The 17,244-nt window shown below is 39.6% G+C and overlaps 1 protein-coding gene across 1 annotated transcript in view; it reads right to left on the bottom strand.

Moving 5' to 3' along the window:
* Positions 1-8,921: 8,921 nt before the first annotated feature.
* TET1 (tet methylcytosine dioxygenase 1) overlaps positions 8,922-17,244 on the bottom strand; it is a 70,803-nt gene continuing 62,480 nt past the window's right edge. The window contains exon 12 of the mRNA XM_028729440.2: positions 8,922-15,890. Within this exon, the coding sequence (XP_028585273.2) occupies positions 14,761-15,890 (1,130 nt within the window). The 3' untranslated portion in view covers positions 8,922-14,760. The remainder of the gene's footprint in view (positions 15,891-17,244) is intronic.

Consider the following 17,244-nt stretch of genomic DNA (forward strand, 5'->3'; position numbering starts at 1 on the left):
AGAAAAAATCTCAGCCGATATAAATGCCACAAAGCATAATAGTACAGCTTTTCAGGACAAGCAGCTGGTTCATCTGTCAAAGAAGTCACCCTTAGGGAATCAACAAGGTTTCAATTTGTGGTTTCCTCCCCTAAAAGAATACAAAATAACTGATCAATTGTGTTTAGCTTCTGTGCAATGGAATAGTGCAAGTGTGGAAATTAATTAAGCAATTAAGACAGAAGATAACATTGTTAATCACAAACTTCCAACAGTGAAACCATATCCTGTCTTATCTTTCCAAAGCTAAAAAGCAGTTTAAATTAAAATATTTAAGGAGTGGCGTACTACGCAATAATCCTGTTGGTTCTCCTTAACTTTGCATTGGCTTTTGATGTCCTTCTGGACAGGCTGGATGGGTCAGAGATTGGAAAGAAGATGGTGCTAGAGAGCTACAGTTCCACTTATTGCCATCTATTGCTATGGGACCTTGCACTGTTCTGCCATGTTTTGAGGTGACTTCAAATACAGATGACACTCATCTCTATTTAGAAATGTAGAAAACTGCCTGGGTGAGTAATATTTTACTAATACTAGTAATACTTCACTAGACTGGGCTTCACTCCCTCAAAGAAACAAGCTAGAGTCTGGGGTGCTCATTGACCCATCTGTGTTTCTGGAGGTACACACTGCCTCTGTGGCAGAGTTTGGAATGATAACAATATCAGTACACCTCTATTGTAGCCGCTTACATGGACAGAGATACCCTGACCTCAGCAATCCATGCCCTAGTAACTTGATTACCTGCTAATAACAGATTAATGTGCTATAATATATTGGGCTCCCTTTGGAAACTGCAATTAGGCTATAATACATTATACCTGGAAAGCATAAGTGCTGGTTTCGATTTTCAAAAGCTTGGTTCCAGGATACTTTAACACTGCTTGTTTTCACATTTGTCTGCATGTATACCAAGATACTCAACTGAGGTGTGGTGGGTAACTACAGCGGTAAAGGCCTACTTAGTGGTGGCACCTTAACTGCAGCATGCTTTCCCCAGGAGAACTTGCCTGGTGTGTCATTTCAGCACCAGATGAAGCCCTTTTAATTTTCCCAAGGTTTTAAATAGTCTGCAAATTGTTTTTAGGCTAATTTTGTGTTTGCTTTATTTCTTATGTCTTATGTTTTAATTCTTTGTTTTTTAAGTTCCTAAAGTAATTATTCCTTTAACAGGAGCTTCAGATGCAGAAATCACTAGGAGTAGCTTCCACTCCAGACACCGAGGTGGAATTTAGTTGCATCTGTTAATGCCTGCAGATGAAACTGCTGTTAAAAGCACAGGAGAAGATAAAGTGGGGAAAGGGCAATCTTACCTGTAGCTTCAAGCTATTACTAAGATGCGTTTGTATGAATGGATAAAGTGCTCCTTTGCTGTGTGTACTATCCTTCAGAAGAGAAAATGCCCAAGAAATATAGAAAATAAAAAATTAAGACAATCAAGTGCAAAATAGAAGTATAAAATTTATTTGAAACCATCCACAATGTTCTGTGTTATCAGAAATGATACACTTTGTAATAATATTTTTTTTTTGGAAAAAAAATCATGACAAAAATTTAAAATATATTTTCAATTACAGAAATTTATCTTGCCTTTTTAGGACATTTTTAAAGGAACATTTAAAAGTTTAAACAGATATGACACATACAAGAAAAAAACCAAGAAAAACAAAAACAAAAAACCAGAACAGACCATCTCCACAACAATAATTTTTACACATATGTTTCAATACAATTTAAATGCATCTTGCTACATAAACATGAAATAATGTACAACAACTGCTGTGCACCAAAAAGAGTAGCTTAGTAAGATCTTTCAAGTAACATGCAGTCAAAACTTACGTCTTCAAGTACTGCTGGTAAGCGTTCCCTTGTCTGCAGAGAATATTCAAATATATTTTCCCCCACCCAATGAAATGAAGTAGCTTTAATCCTTTTTTCCTGTAAGTATTGTGAAATAGTGAAGTGCTTTCCTCCCATTTATTAGTAACTTAAAATAATGGTAAATGATAAAAATGTATTTGCCTTTTCATTTTTCAACCACTAGATCATCTAAATACAGTAGAATGTTAGAGGGAAAATCCACCAAAATCAAAGTTATATCTGTTGAAAAATAAATATTGTATGCACCCTAGTTTAAAAAAACAACAACACACTACACACAAGAAACAATACAATACAGGGAATATTAGTCAACAACAGCTCAAGTTTCTGCTGCTTGAGCATAATGCATTTTCCTATTTTTGTTTTTAGGCTACTGAAACTGAATTTTTGAACATGTCTGCTGTGATTATTTTATGTATTACATTTTAGATACAATCCGGTGAGATTAGTCACAACTAATTCTTAACGAAATCAATGGGACATGCAACCTGATTATGCATTTTTAGTCAGAAGCATACTAGAAAGGAAGTCCCACTGAACACAATCTAATTCACTTCCAAACAAACAAGCCTACGCACATTTAGCTGGAAAAAAGCACCTTTTAACTCAATGGGGCTAGCTTCTGAGTAGATATACATAAAGTTATTCTATAACCTCACTGATTTTATTGACACCAAGGCTGTAGTCCTGTGCACAATTTACTCCCGTGTAATCCTCACTGAACTCAGTAGAATTTAGTTATGAGTAAACATTTCCTGGATTAGATTGCATAACTGCATTCTTAAATTTACTTAATTTAATTCAGTGGTACATTTCTGAATAAATATGCCTAAGACTGCAGCTTTTACTAGATTGCACCCTTGGTTTCTGATTACCATAGCCATAATATAGTAAACCCCTTTATTCACACAGCAGCATTTCTGCTTTTCTAAACAGCATTCCTCCAACTCCCCTACTCTCCTGATCAAGCTACTTTTGAAACTTGAGGCAAGAAGGTCCTCTAGAATCACAGTTGTACTTCTGACATATTTTTGCAATGTGAAGATTTATTAAAAAAGAAAAAAAAGACAGCACTTCAAAAACGGGAACTATAAGGTCTTAAAATGTCTAACATCAAAATGTTTTGTTGCAACTACAATGAACATTAGATTTGTAATATTTTACAAAGCATTACCAGCCTATCTGGCTTCAACATCTTGGGCACTAGCTACATTCAGCATTGAAGGACACAACAGACAGAATCTCAAAGCTGCCATGTTTTGCTATAACTCTAAAATGGCATTCACAAATGCAAGAACATTGTATAGTCTTGCTAAACTGCAAACATTTATTAAATATTGATATACTATATAGCAGAAACCCAACTATCATAATTGCTTAATTAAAGCGTGTCTGTGTAGCTACATAGCATTGTAACACTAGGCTTCTTTTTAAATGATCTTTGATTACCCTAACATTTCAGGTGCCTCTCAAGCCAGCTTGTATTTGCAGCCTATGCCACTACAACTTTTAATTCTCATTCATAGTGCTGTTTGCTAAATGAAACTATTTTTAGACAACTAGTAGATTTTTGCTCAATTTCATGATTACATTTTGAGGTTCTGAAATGATGGCTGCAATGGCCTGCACATAGAAACAGTTGAGCAAATTGCTAATTTGCTTATAGACAAACGAAATAGCCACTTCCTAGAGTTCCAATCACATAATTGGCTATAAATCCTTCATTTGTGAACTTTTACATATCACAACTACAGGTTTGGGCAATTTATTTTGTTTTCAGGCATCACCATGTTAAGGTGTCAATCCTATAGTTATTTGTGAACACGTGTTAAAAGGTAAAGGTAAAGGTACCCCTGCCCATACGGGCCAGTCTTGCCAGACTCTAGGGTTGTGCGCCCATCTCACTCAAGAGGCCTGGGGCCAGCGCTGTCCGGAGACACTTCCGGGTCACGTGGCCAGCGTGACATCGCTGCTCTGGCGAGCCAGAGCCGCACACAGAAACACTGTTTACCTTCCCGCTTGTAAGCGGTCCCTATTTATCTACTTGCACCCGGGGGTGCTTTCGAACTGCTAGGTTGGCAGGCGCTGGGACCGAACGACGGGAGCGCACCCCACCGCGGGGATTCGAACCGCCAACCTTTCGATCGGCAAGCCCTAGGCGCTGAGGCTTTTACCCACAGCGCCACCCGCGTCCCGAACACGTGTTAACTACCAGTTATTAGAATTAACTGAAAATTACCTTCTACAAATGCTGTTTGATTTGCAACAGGGAATGAAGTTGGGTAAAATGCTATTAATGCTATCTCAGCAGGTCAAGGAGTGTGTAACACAGCTGTTCAATTAAACACTTGCCAAATGCTGAAATGATTCAGTCTTACCACATTCTGCTAGTATTATGACTCCTACCATCCCATGGAACAAATCAGTCACCCTGTTTTTTCTTACAGAAAGAATTGGGTAAGATATGTCTACAGCTGCAAACCTATGTTCTGGATAATAAAAATATGTTTATTTTAATATCCCATTTTTATTCTGTTACGGAACTCAAGATACTGAATATGCTTCCTAGGGAGTCACCCACCCAAGCACTGACCAGGCCCAGATCTGCTTAGCTTCAGCCTCAAATTTTCAAAACTGAAACCAACACATAATTGTTGTTACTTGGCCTGTAGTGAAAGAAAGAAAAACTTCAAAGAAAGAATCCTTGATTGATTGCAGAACTGATTTATTTTATTTTTGTTCCCTTGGAAGAATGTTTTTCATTTATACTCCAAATGCCCATTTCACCCTGCAAGACGGACATAAAGAACTGGTGTTTATAAATGAAAATCCGTCTTTATTTTCAGCTTTTGAGAAGAGGCTTATGTTCATTAAATTGAAGATCATTACATTAGAGAACACTTTTACATGCTGCAACAGTACTTGTGGTAGTCATGGAGTCCTACGTAAAGCTGCAACAGCACCATTTTGTGTGTGTGATGTGAATTTTTGAAGGTTTAATTAAATTCTATCAATATACAACACTTGGTTAATTACACTTAAAAGGGGAGTAAGATGAAGATGTGGAGAATACATCTGTTTATAGGGTGAAAACTGATTTATTGTGGTAAGCTTTTGGGTAGACAAGAAGCCTCCCATACCTCTTAAGAGATGTTCTTCAATTACCTGACTTTGAAAGGGACAACTCAAGAGCCACTTAACTATGACTCTGTGGCTCAGGGGTTGGGTACAGCAGTGATGTCTGCTATGTTGATGGAGCGCATTGCCAGTAACTCTCCCAGCAAAAGTCATGTTTGCCTTGGCTGCTAGCAATACTCTCCTGGCATGGTCAGGACCACGGTTAGCTGTACAATTCTGAAGTCAGGGAGTTGTCTAGTTACTGGGATGATACAGCCTTATGGTAACATACAGGTAACTGTAGGGCTAAGTGAGTTATAGCAACCTCTTTTTAAATAGTGCCTGGCATTATGTTGGACTTTGTGTGCAGCAACAGTGAGTTTCCATATCTTTCTCTAACAAAGAGATATGGTAGTCCTCTGCCAACCCCTCTAGGAAAAGCAGAGCTGGACTGCTTTGGCGGAACTCAAGGGAAGGGATCCCAGGGTGTGCTCTGCTTCTGGTAGAACTCTGACCCAGTTAAGCTTACTCCCTGTTCATCGAGCCTGGACCTGAGCTAGCCTAAGTTTTCTCTAAAGGGAGCTTGTCTACACTGGTGGCATGTTGTTGCAAGATTGGCAGCTTTTGATTATTTCATAAAGGATCTAGTTGCATAGCCACTAACTTGGGGCAGGGATGGGGAACATTGTTCTTGGCCAAGTGAGCCTAGTTTGTGCATCACACTAAGCCAGACCAAATGTCTGGAGAAAACTAAAGCATGAGCCCAGTTTTGGGTAACCTGCTAAGCCAAATCACCATTTAGCTTAGCACGGCGCAGCAAACACAGTCTCCTATCCTAGTACCCATGAGTTTGGTTTAAGCTATGGGTTGGGCTTAGTGTGATGTACAAACCAGGCTAGTGGCACTCTATGGTCTTATATTTTTGATGTGGACTCAAATAAAATTGTAACAGAAGTCTCTATGCCTTAAAAGTAGGAGGACCACGTTAACAAGCTCAACTTAGCCAGTGAGTTACCCATCATAATTAGCTTCCTGAAATCATTAATAATATAGAGGTTACTGCTATCCTAATATAGAGGAATTGCTATTACAATATTATGCTAAGACACAGATTTATGTACCGATCTATACAGAGGGTAACACAGAAAAACGGGGGTATTCAAGGAGCCACTCAGATACAGAAAAGTTAACATATATGGGCTCCAGTCAAGGGAATGATGATTGCACTTAAATCCCACTGAAATCAATTTCATGAACAACTTAACCCCATTAACTTTCAAGGGATTTAAACACTAATTTTTGCAAGCACAAGCTCAGTATAATTTGTAGAAAAACCAGACACCACAAAGTAACAGCAGCTAGTGAAAACCACCAATAGTTGCCCGATTTTGAAGGATCATCAGTCACCATATAGTGGCTTCTGTTAAGATCCTTGTTAACTGCTTCCTTGGGGGAGGAGGCTAAGAAGATCTCTAAGTACTGACCTTCAACATTCCAGGAACATAGAACACTTTTCATAGTAACTGTCTGTAGCAAATCAAAGAAGAATGATTATGTGGGAAAGTGGGTCTCTTTTTTACACATTTAGGTGACCCAACTGCAAGTCCCGAATTTCATGTTTTAAGAAATCCTGTTCTAGATAGCACCCTGTTTTTAATTCAGATTGTTGCTGATGCAGGAATGCTTTCAAGTAGGAAGTTTAAGGGTGCACCAAGGTAGCAAGAACAGTTTGTGGAACCTTAAGCAAGATAGCAGTAAAAGCAAAAAAATTCAATGGAGAGATTTGATAATACAAGCAGAGTTTTTGTAGAGCATGGTAAAGCTAGGCTCTAAGCTTCCTAGTCTGAACTAGTAAAGGAGAACACACAGAATTTATGCACCTGAGACCCTCCCCATATTAACAAATCAGCCAACTATACACCATGTACAAACCTTACTTTACTGCCAATAACATTTTTTTTATGAGAAATCGGTTGGATGAGCTAGGAATTTAATAGAACAAAATACCACAATTCACAGGACCAAAATGTGATCTATGTATCTCAAGCACTTTGCAGAGCCAAAGCCACTAATAATTTGATCAATAGGAGTTATAGCAAATCAAGGAAAACATGCATCTTTTACCATTCCATTCCTTTCATTTGTCTCTAGGCTCCTGAACTAGCTAGCATGGAAGGTCACCAATGAAAGCAATAGGGAGAATCTTAGACTAAACTGCTTTAAAAAGGGATTTGTGTTGCTACAGCAGTCTGAAGATTTTGCTGCTTGTTACAGCCCCAAAGAATCACTATTACAAGACAATAGTATTACAAACCTTTGTAGCTATAAGCTCATTCACAAAATTACATCAATTTCTATGTAAAAATGATAAATATTCTGAAATGCTACAATAAATAGCACACAGCTGTATATACAGTAAGTAGTTGCCAATTTGCACACCGCATGCATGGTTGATACCATCTGCTATTAAAACTGCAGTTAAATCAGATATTATAAAAATGTAGTTGGCTACATTGTATTCTATGTGTAACAGTAATAAGCAAGAGTATTTCATAAATTTATTCAAAAATAATTAAAATATACCACTGAAATCAGATTAAACACTTTTATTTCTTAATTTCAATAATATATTTTAAATGTTTTGGTAACCTGATGAATCTAACGAAGTTTTATTAGCTGCTAAAAAGGATCATGCACTTCCATCTTAAACTCATTATATGGAATGACAGCCCAATGAAATTAACAGGACTAATTAAAATCAGTGGGACTTCCAAGTAATGGATTTAGCATCAGGTTGATAAGTTACATTTTAAATACATATGATTTTCCTATTTAGCATTGTCATTTTAAGACCTGCTTTCTTCTCCAAATAGAACAATACATTTTCCACTAGTAGCCATGTCAAAACTATGCAGTTCACCAGAGATGTTAAGAGATATCCTAATTGGATGGGTCTATCTTGCTCTTAGGAACGCAGGTGGCACTGTGGTCTAAAACCACTGAGCCTAGGGCTTGTTGATCGGAAGGTCGGTGCGACGGAGTGAGCTCCCATTGCTTGGTCCCAGCTCCTGCCAACCTAACAGTTCAAAAGCACGTCAAAGTGCAAATAGATAAATAGGTACCGCTCCGGCGGGAAGGTAAATGGCATTTCCGTGTGCCGCTCTGGTTTCACCAGAAGCGGCTTAGTCATGCTGGCCACATGACCTGGAAAAACTGTCTGTGGACAAACGTCAGCTCCCTCAGCCAGTAAAGCGAGATGAGCGCCACAACCCCCGAGTCGTTTGCGACTGGACTTAACTGTCAGGGGTCCTTTACCTTTACCTTTTATCCTGATCTTAGGCTTTTGGTGATGTTTATTAGTTAAACCATCTAACTTTACATAAAGTGTGTGTGTGGTACAGTGTTTACCAAGAATCACAGGGAAATTCATTCATCAATGTTGTATCTGTAGTAATGTGTACACTGCAAATTTTACACAGCAAAATTTACAAGAACAAAGATGTTCTTGCTATAGTAGCATTGTAAGCTGGGTTTTCTTTAAATTTCTGAACTGGGTAAAACTGTAGCAGAGTGACATTAAAGTTCCCTATACAGTGGTACCTCTGGTTGTGAACGGGATCCGTTCCGGAGTTCCGTTCGCAACATGAGCAGAACGCAATCCGCGTCTGCACATGCCATGATTCGCCGTGTCTGCGCATGCCATCATTTTGTGTGTCTGCACATGCGTGAGCGGCGAAACCCGAAAGTCACACACGAGGTATGACTATATAAGCAGCTGGTAACCCTTTCAGGAAAGTCCTTTTTGCAGAAAGATTGTATAGACAGCAATACTAAAAAACAACCCAGCTTTGCACAGATGAGTACTGGAGGAATTCACAACCCTATTTACTGTATAAACAGCTGTTATTTTTAATAACTTTTAGGCTCACAAAAAATATACGGATTTCAAAATGCAAATCTAAGGCACACAAAAATACCATAACAATTTAATGTTTATAGATATTCAAGAAGCAGAAAACTGCTGGTACAAAATGATGGTATAATATTGACTTTAGATTATTTACAATCCCTACATATCTTCTGTTTGAACTAATCATAATCTTTGAACTAACAAAAATGCAGCATATGCGTGTTTTTTTTTTCTTTTTACAAAGTTTGTTTGCTTTAAAAATAGAATGACTGGGTTGAAATCTCGCTCTTCTTATACACTTTATAAGAATGTTATAATTCAAGCTGATTCAATGGGCGTAAAGATTGGGGAAATGGTCTGAATGGCATTGCCATGTGACCAACATTGCTGAGTGGTAGGTATGGGGGTATAATCTAAAATCCAATCATGCTGGCACAGTCTCACCCAGAAACTCCTCCAGGGTTTGCAGGATCATAGATTAGAGCCACAACTCTGAACAAGTTCGGCTTACTTGGGCCCCACAGAAATCAATGGGACTTGCTGTTTGCTAAATTACCATTGATTTTAAGGACACCAGTTGTTAACCCGGGCAGAGGAGAAAGGGGCCCCTGCATCTAGCACCCATTTTATACATAGTGCTGCTGTACCAGATCTGGATAACTTGACAACAGTTTTAATCACTAATATAACACCAATCACATTGGTGTATGTGTGAGAAGCAGGAGCCAGATGTTGTCCAAACACCCTGTTCTTGCTCCCCACTTTGCCTAACAAGTTCTCTCTACTATTGAGAGTGATGATAATCTGAAAGATGGAGAAATGGAGGAGCCCCATGAGTGCAGGAGAGGGGATTTCAGTTCTCTTCCAATGCTCTTTAATCCCTGGATTGGCATACACATCTAACATTTTAAAAAGTAGCTGCAGTGATATAATTGGGATGAATTCCACGTTTACATTTCTGTACGACCAGAATCATAGGCAACTAAGGGTAAACTGAAGAATTCACATATATGTAATTTTTTCCAAACCAAAAAGATTTTCAGATTGTACACACAACCATGGTAGACATTTTAAAAAAACAAAAGCACCTTGTCTAGAGGATCTAGACATTATTTGTTACAGCACCACTACAATATCAAGTATGTTATCAGTAAAACTTCAAGCTCTGGTTAGACCTGTGGAATTTATGTACACGGTGGAGAATCACAAGTGTAACCAAAAAGCTTACCCTTATGGCCTGCAACCATTGCTCATATAAAACATGATAATTCAGATTTGAGCTGACAGGTCCATACCAAAAAAATTCCCCATCTCTAAAATGTAAACTGCTGGTCCTTGATAAGCATGATCCTTATCAAGGCTGATATTTTGATTGTGGTTGGCTTAGTCAATTGAACTAAAATTAAAGGGGGGAATAGAGAAAAGGAGTTGGATGCTATAGTGTTCCAGATCTGGAGTGTCTATCACACCTAATGTTTAATTTACGATGCATTGTCATGAAAAGGTAAATCATTTCTAAGGTTCAATTCACACAATCTATGTGTGGGCTGTAACCTGTTTTTACATAGGTTTGCTATTCAAGTAGGTGTGATCAGTCCCATCTGCATTCCTTCATCAGTACTGCACCATCAGTTGTTCTGAGAACATTCAGTGCCCTGTGGCACCCATCTATTTGACCTGTTAGTAACCCCTTTGTCTGGGCATTCCCAACAGTTAATGAAATCCCTGGCATCTAGTCACCAGAAATTAGATGCTGCTGCCTAGGAATCTGAATGTCCTTCTTCCAGGACTAAAAACCTGGCCACCTAAAAATCTGAAACTAGTTGCTAGAAATGTGAAGGTTTTTTTCCAGCTTTGCTTCTTGTCAGAGCTACTAGAAGAGCAGTGTGGGCCATTACTATCTAAGAGATTTCAGATATTTGCCAAGATTGCTTTTAACGTGAAAGCTTTGCAGCAGGTTTATGCCTATTCAAGGCTCTTAAGCAAACCAATCAGTTCAGCAACCATGCTTCAAGGATGAAATCAGTAAGCTTTACAAATGGGAAGTTGCCCTGTAGGACCAAGCGTCCACAGTTCCTGCGTGTGGCTGAAATTGTACTTGCATCTGTAATGTTTGGGAACATACATGGCCTTAAGAGAGCATACGAAGCAGACTTTATTTGTCACACTGCAATCGTGCTGGATGAATAAGAAAGTGAAAAGGGGGGGGGGTGTACAGACCTAATGTGTAGTTTGAACTAAATATGCAACCTAAACCAAAAAACTTATCAAGTCAAAAGACTGTAGATAGCACTGATAACCTCATAATGTAACGAATGAGAGTGAGAGTGAGAGTGTGTTCATGCGTTAAAGACCAAAGTGCATTTTAACTTCAGAAGATTTTTTAGCAGGACAATGTACAACAATATAAAAACAAAGCCATACCAGCAAACTATTATAAAACCAGAAACTAAAGGGTTTGAATTCTTGCAATGTTTGTGGTACCAGTTGTTGCTAATGAGGAACCACATGCATACACATGAAAACTGTCCTATCTAGGGAGTTCCAGCCCAACTGGGAAGGGTTTTGTTACGTGTTTGCCTGGCAGTGTATTTGGATTTACTTTTCTGGACCTTATTTGGGTATTATATACACTTTAGCAGGGGTGGCTGAATTTTATTTTATTTTATTTTATTTTATTAAGGGTTACATTCACTTCAGCCATCCCTTTGAATCCTCAAGCCAGCCATGAGTGTCACGCCCCCCTTGCTTGCATGCATAAATGCACATGTGCGTGCATGCACACACAGAGGTAGACAGTCCACCTCCTGGGCACTTCAACACCGTCTTTTCTTTTCCTGCTGCCAAAATAGGTGGGAACTTGCATGGTGGACTGAATCAGGCCCTTGAACTGGGGTGGTTGTGCTTAGCCATCCCTACCCTATAGCGGATGAGAACCAATTTAAATGTGGCGTATACAGAACAGGTTCTGTATGTGATTATTCTCTTTTTTACTAATATTTTCAATACATGGATAGAATGAGCTGGCATCCAGGCATGTATCATGATTGCTCCTCCTGAACAACTGGTAACACAAACAATGCAATAATTTAAGAAGAGCCCTGCTGGGTTAGACCAAAGGTCTATCTAGTCCAGCATCCTGTTCTCACAGTGATTGGCCCCCAAGCAGAGCTAGAGTTCAAAAACACTCTCCCCACTTGTGCTCCTCAGTAACAGAATTCAGAGACATCCTTCCTCTGGCAGCAAAGGGAGTACACAGCCATCAAGCCTAGCAGCCACTGAGAGCCTTATGCACTGTGAACTTGTCCAATCTCCTTTCAAAGCCATCCAAGCTGGTGGCCATCATTACATCTTATGACATCAGATCCCATAATTTAACTATGCACTGTGTATAAGAGGGGAGGGGGGCATGACAGACGTGTGAATTTATATGCACCTCTATCATATTGTCTTTCCCAGTAGTGATGTATGGAAGTGAGAGCTGGACCATAAAGAAGGCTGATCACCGAAGAATTGATGCTTTTGAATTATGGTGCTGGAGGAGACTCTTGAGAGTCCCATGGACTGCAAGAAGATCAAACCTATCCATTCTTAAGGAAATCAGCCCTGAGTGCTCACTGGAAGGACAGATCCTGAAGCTGAGGCTCCAATACTTTGGCCACCTCGTGAGAAGAGAAGACTCCCTGGAAAAGACCCTGATGTTGGGAAAGGAGAAGGGGACGACAGAGGACGAGATGGTTGGACAGCGTTCTCGAAGCTACAAACATGAGTCTGATCAAACTGCGGGAGGCAGTGGAAGACAGGAGTGCCTGGCGTGCTCTGGTCCATGGGGTCACGAAGAGTCGGACACGACTAAATGACTAAACAACAACATCATATTGTCCTCTTTATCACCTTTTTCCGTAACTCAAAAACTTGGAAGTGTTGTAACCTTCCCTCATAAAGGAGTTGCCCTCTTACAGCTGCTGTTTGAGTTGTGACAGCCAGAACTAGTTTGGGGTTTTTTACATTTTGCTGGTGTGGCTTTGCTTTTATACTTTGCATAATTTCTTACAGAAGGAAAACTTTTTGAGACTGTCACACATTTAGGTCTTGGATACCCTCTCTTCTCCCCACACCATGTTGTCAGATTTATCAGTGTTATCTACTGTCTGTTGACTATCAATAATATTTTGTTTTAGTTTGCACATCAAGTTAACTGAGATTTAAAATTATTTCCGTGCACTTTTCTCTAGTTTTGTTTTTGGTGAGGCAAGATCATATTTCTGTTTCGTGTCGTTGCAATTGCGTCTCAACAAAAGTTATAATGCAGCTGGGCCCCCAAATGGAGACATAGCACAATACAGACTTCTGCCTACCTGAGACCTTGTTTTTGGCTGGAGATGCCAGGGATTGAACGTGCGACTTTTGGCATGCTATGGGTCCCTCTTTTGTGCAACGTCTGTGTGGAAATTAGAATGAGCCTGTGATCCTACAATTTCCTACCTGGGAGAAAAACCCAATGACAAAGTAGACTTAAGTTCTCAGTAATCACACACTGGGTTGGACTGCATGTTTATAAAACCCTTCATGTGTTGACAGCTAACAGCTGGTGAACATTCTGGAAGATTTAATGAACTCAAATATACTATAAAACAGCCGATACCGCAAATTTCTCTTGTAAATATTTTAGAGTCCTACTTTCCAGAATGTTAATAAGGCAACTTTAGGAGGGCAGTTGCTGATGCAATTAACAGTTCTACCCCCAAGACTCTAGGAACATTTGGTTGTCACGTGTAGCTTGCAATGCTCTGCATGAAAGACACACATGCACTTATTGCTGAAACAAACTACAGCAAATCAATTCTGACAACAAAACACCGTAGCAATACAGGTATAGACAAAATTATCCTTAAGCTCATATTTGCAAATCCGAACTCTCTGTTTTATTAACTGAAACAAACCAAAAATTTCAAGGGGAAAAGGTGGGGTGGGGGAAGAGTCTAAAAACCAAGTATTCTTAGTATATGTGTATATGTGTACTGTTGTTGTAGCAGTATGGAACTCTACACAGTAAGAAAAATAACGATTTCTTGGTAGAGAATGTAGAAACCTTAGACAAATGTGATCCTTATACTATTTCAAGTTAACTTTAAAAATAGAAAGTGCTTTTAAATATATATATTTACAGGTTACAACCTCCAACCATCACTAGTGATACTGTTTGTGTGTGGATGTGTGTGGACCATACACGTGCACACACAAACCTATACAGACATGAAAGATCTGTACAAAGATAAATCATCATTGGTTTGTTATCCTTAACTTGGGCTTCACAGCAACGACTGGAAGCTGTCGGAGCAATGGCACCATGAAGGGAAAAAAAATCAGCTTATCTTTAACTGTTTCTTGCGATTGAGCACCAAGAGCTGTGTATAGCTAATACTGTCTAAATTGATTTTACATCATAAAAGTTGAAGTATGTTAAAATCTTTATAAAAAGCCCATTTGTAGTAAACAGACAATTCAAAGCACCAAAGTATAAATTCCAAAAGGTAATAAACTGAATAATTCAATCAGGATTAATAACCTAGCCAAAATCATTTAACTATACATATATTTTTTTTGCTTAAAATGTGCTTGAAAATCACCAGATGTTAAAATATATAAAGTCACAGTTTAAGGAAAAAAATCATTTTTTTTTTACCTCAGCCTTCAAAATGGTTGAGATGAACAAAGAGTAAACCATACAAGACTTTGTTCTTTAACAGCACCTTTAGGGATTATTGTGTAACACTGCTCCCAAGGCAAGGTTGTACAGTTGCTATAAAAACTTATGCCCAATGGTTATACGGCCCGGCAACTCGAGTGAGGGCATAAGTAGACACCGTTATGATGTTATCATGAGTTACTGTTAATGCTCGGCGCGATGGAATTTGGTTGAATTCATTGTCTTCATAGAAAATCTCTCTCGTGGCACTGGCCTGGTGCACATTCCTGTCATTGGGTTGTACATTGGTATTTTCAGTGCTTGATTTTTCCGCTGCTTTCTCCTTCGCTCTCTCGGCCATCTTTGCCTCCCACAGCGCTATCCCATGTTTTGGCTCATTTAAGTTTTTGTGTTGGTAGAAGACTAACGATATCCGTGTGGGATGATTCCGGTTTGGCTTTTTAATCGGAGTTGTGGCGTGTAGCTCACGGCGTGCACACTCAATTAAGATGGAGCCGTGTGATGGTGCTACAGCTACCCCACCTATGTCATTATCCAAAAAATTATGCTCACTGTCGGACCACATTTCCTCTGCTTTTTCTTCGGACTCTGTGCGCTTTAAGAGCTCGCAACTTGGGTGTTTATCCGCAGTGGCAGAATCACAATTTGGGTTCTTGAAACCACCTTTTTGCATTGGACACTCCTGGGAAGAACCAATTTCATTTCTGACTATATCTTCTGGAGAATTTAACGGCACTGAGGAATCACAAGAGCTAGCCAACTGTGAGGCAGGAGAGTTTTCTAACTTTATTTCACAATTTTGCTTGCTGACTACTCCTTGTTCAAGTGTGTGGGGCAAGGTATCTCTGAAGGCTGTGGATTCTGAAACAGTAAGGTCTTGAAGAAATGGGGGCACCCCATTCCTCTTCTCATCTAGCAAAATTCCAGTATGATCGCTGATGGACACATCAAAGATCTTACCTTTGGGTGTCACATGAGGTTTGTTACTACTGCATTGCAAATACCCGTAGGGAGTTGAAAAATCTTGTTGATTATTACTCACTGGCATTATACCACCAGCTTTGTGAGTTAATGGAGAGCAAGAATGTAAACTATCCAGCTTTAAAGAGGAGGAAGGAGCATATTGCTTTAGTACAGAGCAATTTTTAGTAGTGTCTGAATTGTGTTTTATTGTAGAAAGGTGATCCCCACTCTCCATTTTTGTCCCAGGTTGCAATGAATTAGCTTTGCTCCCTAAGGAGAAAAGAACAAAATGTTTTAAATATAAAGCTGTACATTTTTCTGTAGCTGGTCAATAAAAAAAGCACTCAATTGTGAGAATATGAATTTCCCTTCAATGGAGGCTTATCGTTTCCAGCAGAGAAGAGGCAGCTGTATCCTGGGTAAGAGTTTTAGCAGCCAGCGCTGAGCTGGAAATGGCACATGTGTGTCTTTGGGAGGGGTGGGGGAAATGTGAAGACTGGGAATCCAAATGTGAAGATATGGGAATCCAAAATGTGCTAAAGTACCCTGGCCTTTGACTAAAAAGGACTTCCTACTGAAGTGGCTGAAATTTTAAAATTTCAGCTGATGAAGTGGCTTGCAAACTCCAGCTCACATGCACAACAGGTATACATTCTCTAAATATCATGTGAAAATTTACTATTAGTAGCTCTACCCAACCTAAATGCAGTACTTTTTCAGGATAAGAAATTAACAGAGTCAACACTGGTCACCTTCCGCTGAGTGCCTTCAGCAACTTACCAATATAGAAATAAAAATATTAATATAAACCTTCCTCCTGTAGGAGTCCAAGGTGATTCACAAAATTTTAAAATACAACCACCACAAAAAACAAAGCTTCTAAAATTACATTTTAATACTAAAAAAAATGTAGCGCAACAGGTGATACTGAAACTGTTGGACTCCAGATTCCATTTGTGTCCCCAAAGTTCAGATGAAGGTGTCTTCGTTTGACACCTAAAGTTGCCAATGCAGGTGTCAGACACACTTTTCCAGGCAGGGAAATGCACAATTGCAGTATCAAGAAGCCCCTGCCTTGTGTTACCTCACAAGATGCCATATTGTTGGCAGGACAGTGAGCATGGCCTCCCTCAACTGTCTCAAATCATGGGTCTGCAAGGTATTGGGAGAAGAACTCCTTTAAATACGGGGCCTCAAAGCCATTCAAGGTTTTGTATGTCAGTACCAGCACCTTGAATTGGGCCCAGGAGCTCACAGGCAAGCTGGGCAGTGCTTTAAGGATCAATTACATGTGATCCTACCTTGGTGCCCCACTTAACAATCTACCAGCTGCATTCTGCACCAGCTGTAGCTTTTGGACCATCTTCAAAGGTAGCCCATGCAGAGGGTGTTGCAACTTTAGAATTGTGAGACTGTCAGAATACGAATTACTGGTGTCAGGCTGTCGCTGATCCAGGAACATCCATGGCTGGCAAACCAGCCATAGCCGGGCACAGGCACTCCTCACCACTGAAGCCACTTGGGCCTCTAACAACAGCTTTGAATCAAGAAGAACTGCTCAAGCTGCACACCTGTTCCTCCACCCAGAACAGGTTGTCTCCCTAATTCCTGGATCTGAGAACAA

This window comes from Podarcis muralis, chromosome 6 (genome assembly GCF_964188315.1).
Source record: "Podarcis muralis chromosome 6, rPodMur119.hap1.1, whole genome shotgun sequence".
NCBI classification, from domain to species: Eukaryota; Metazoa; Chordata; class Lepidosauria; order Squamata; family Lacertidae; genus Podarcis; species Podarcis muralis.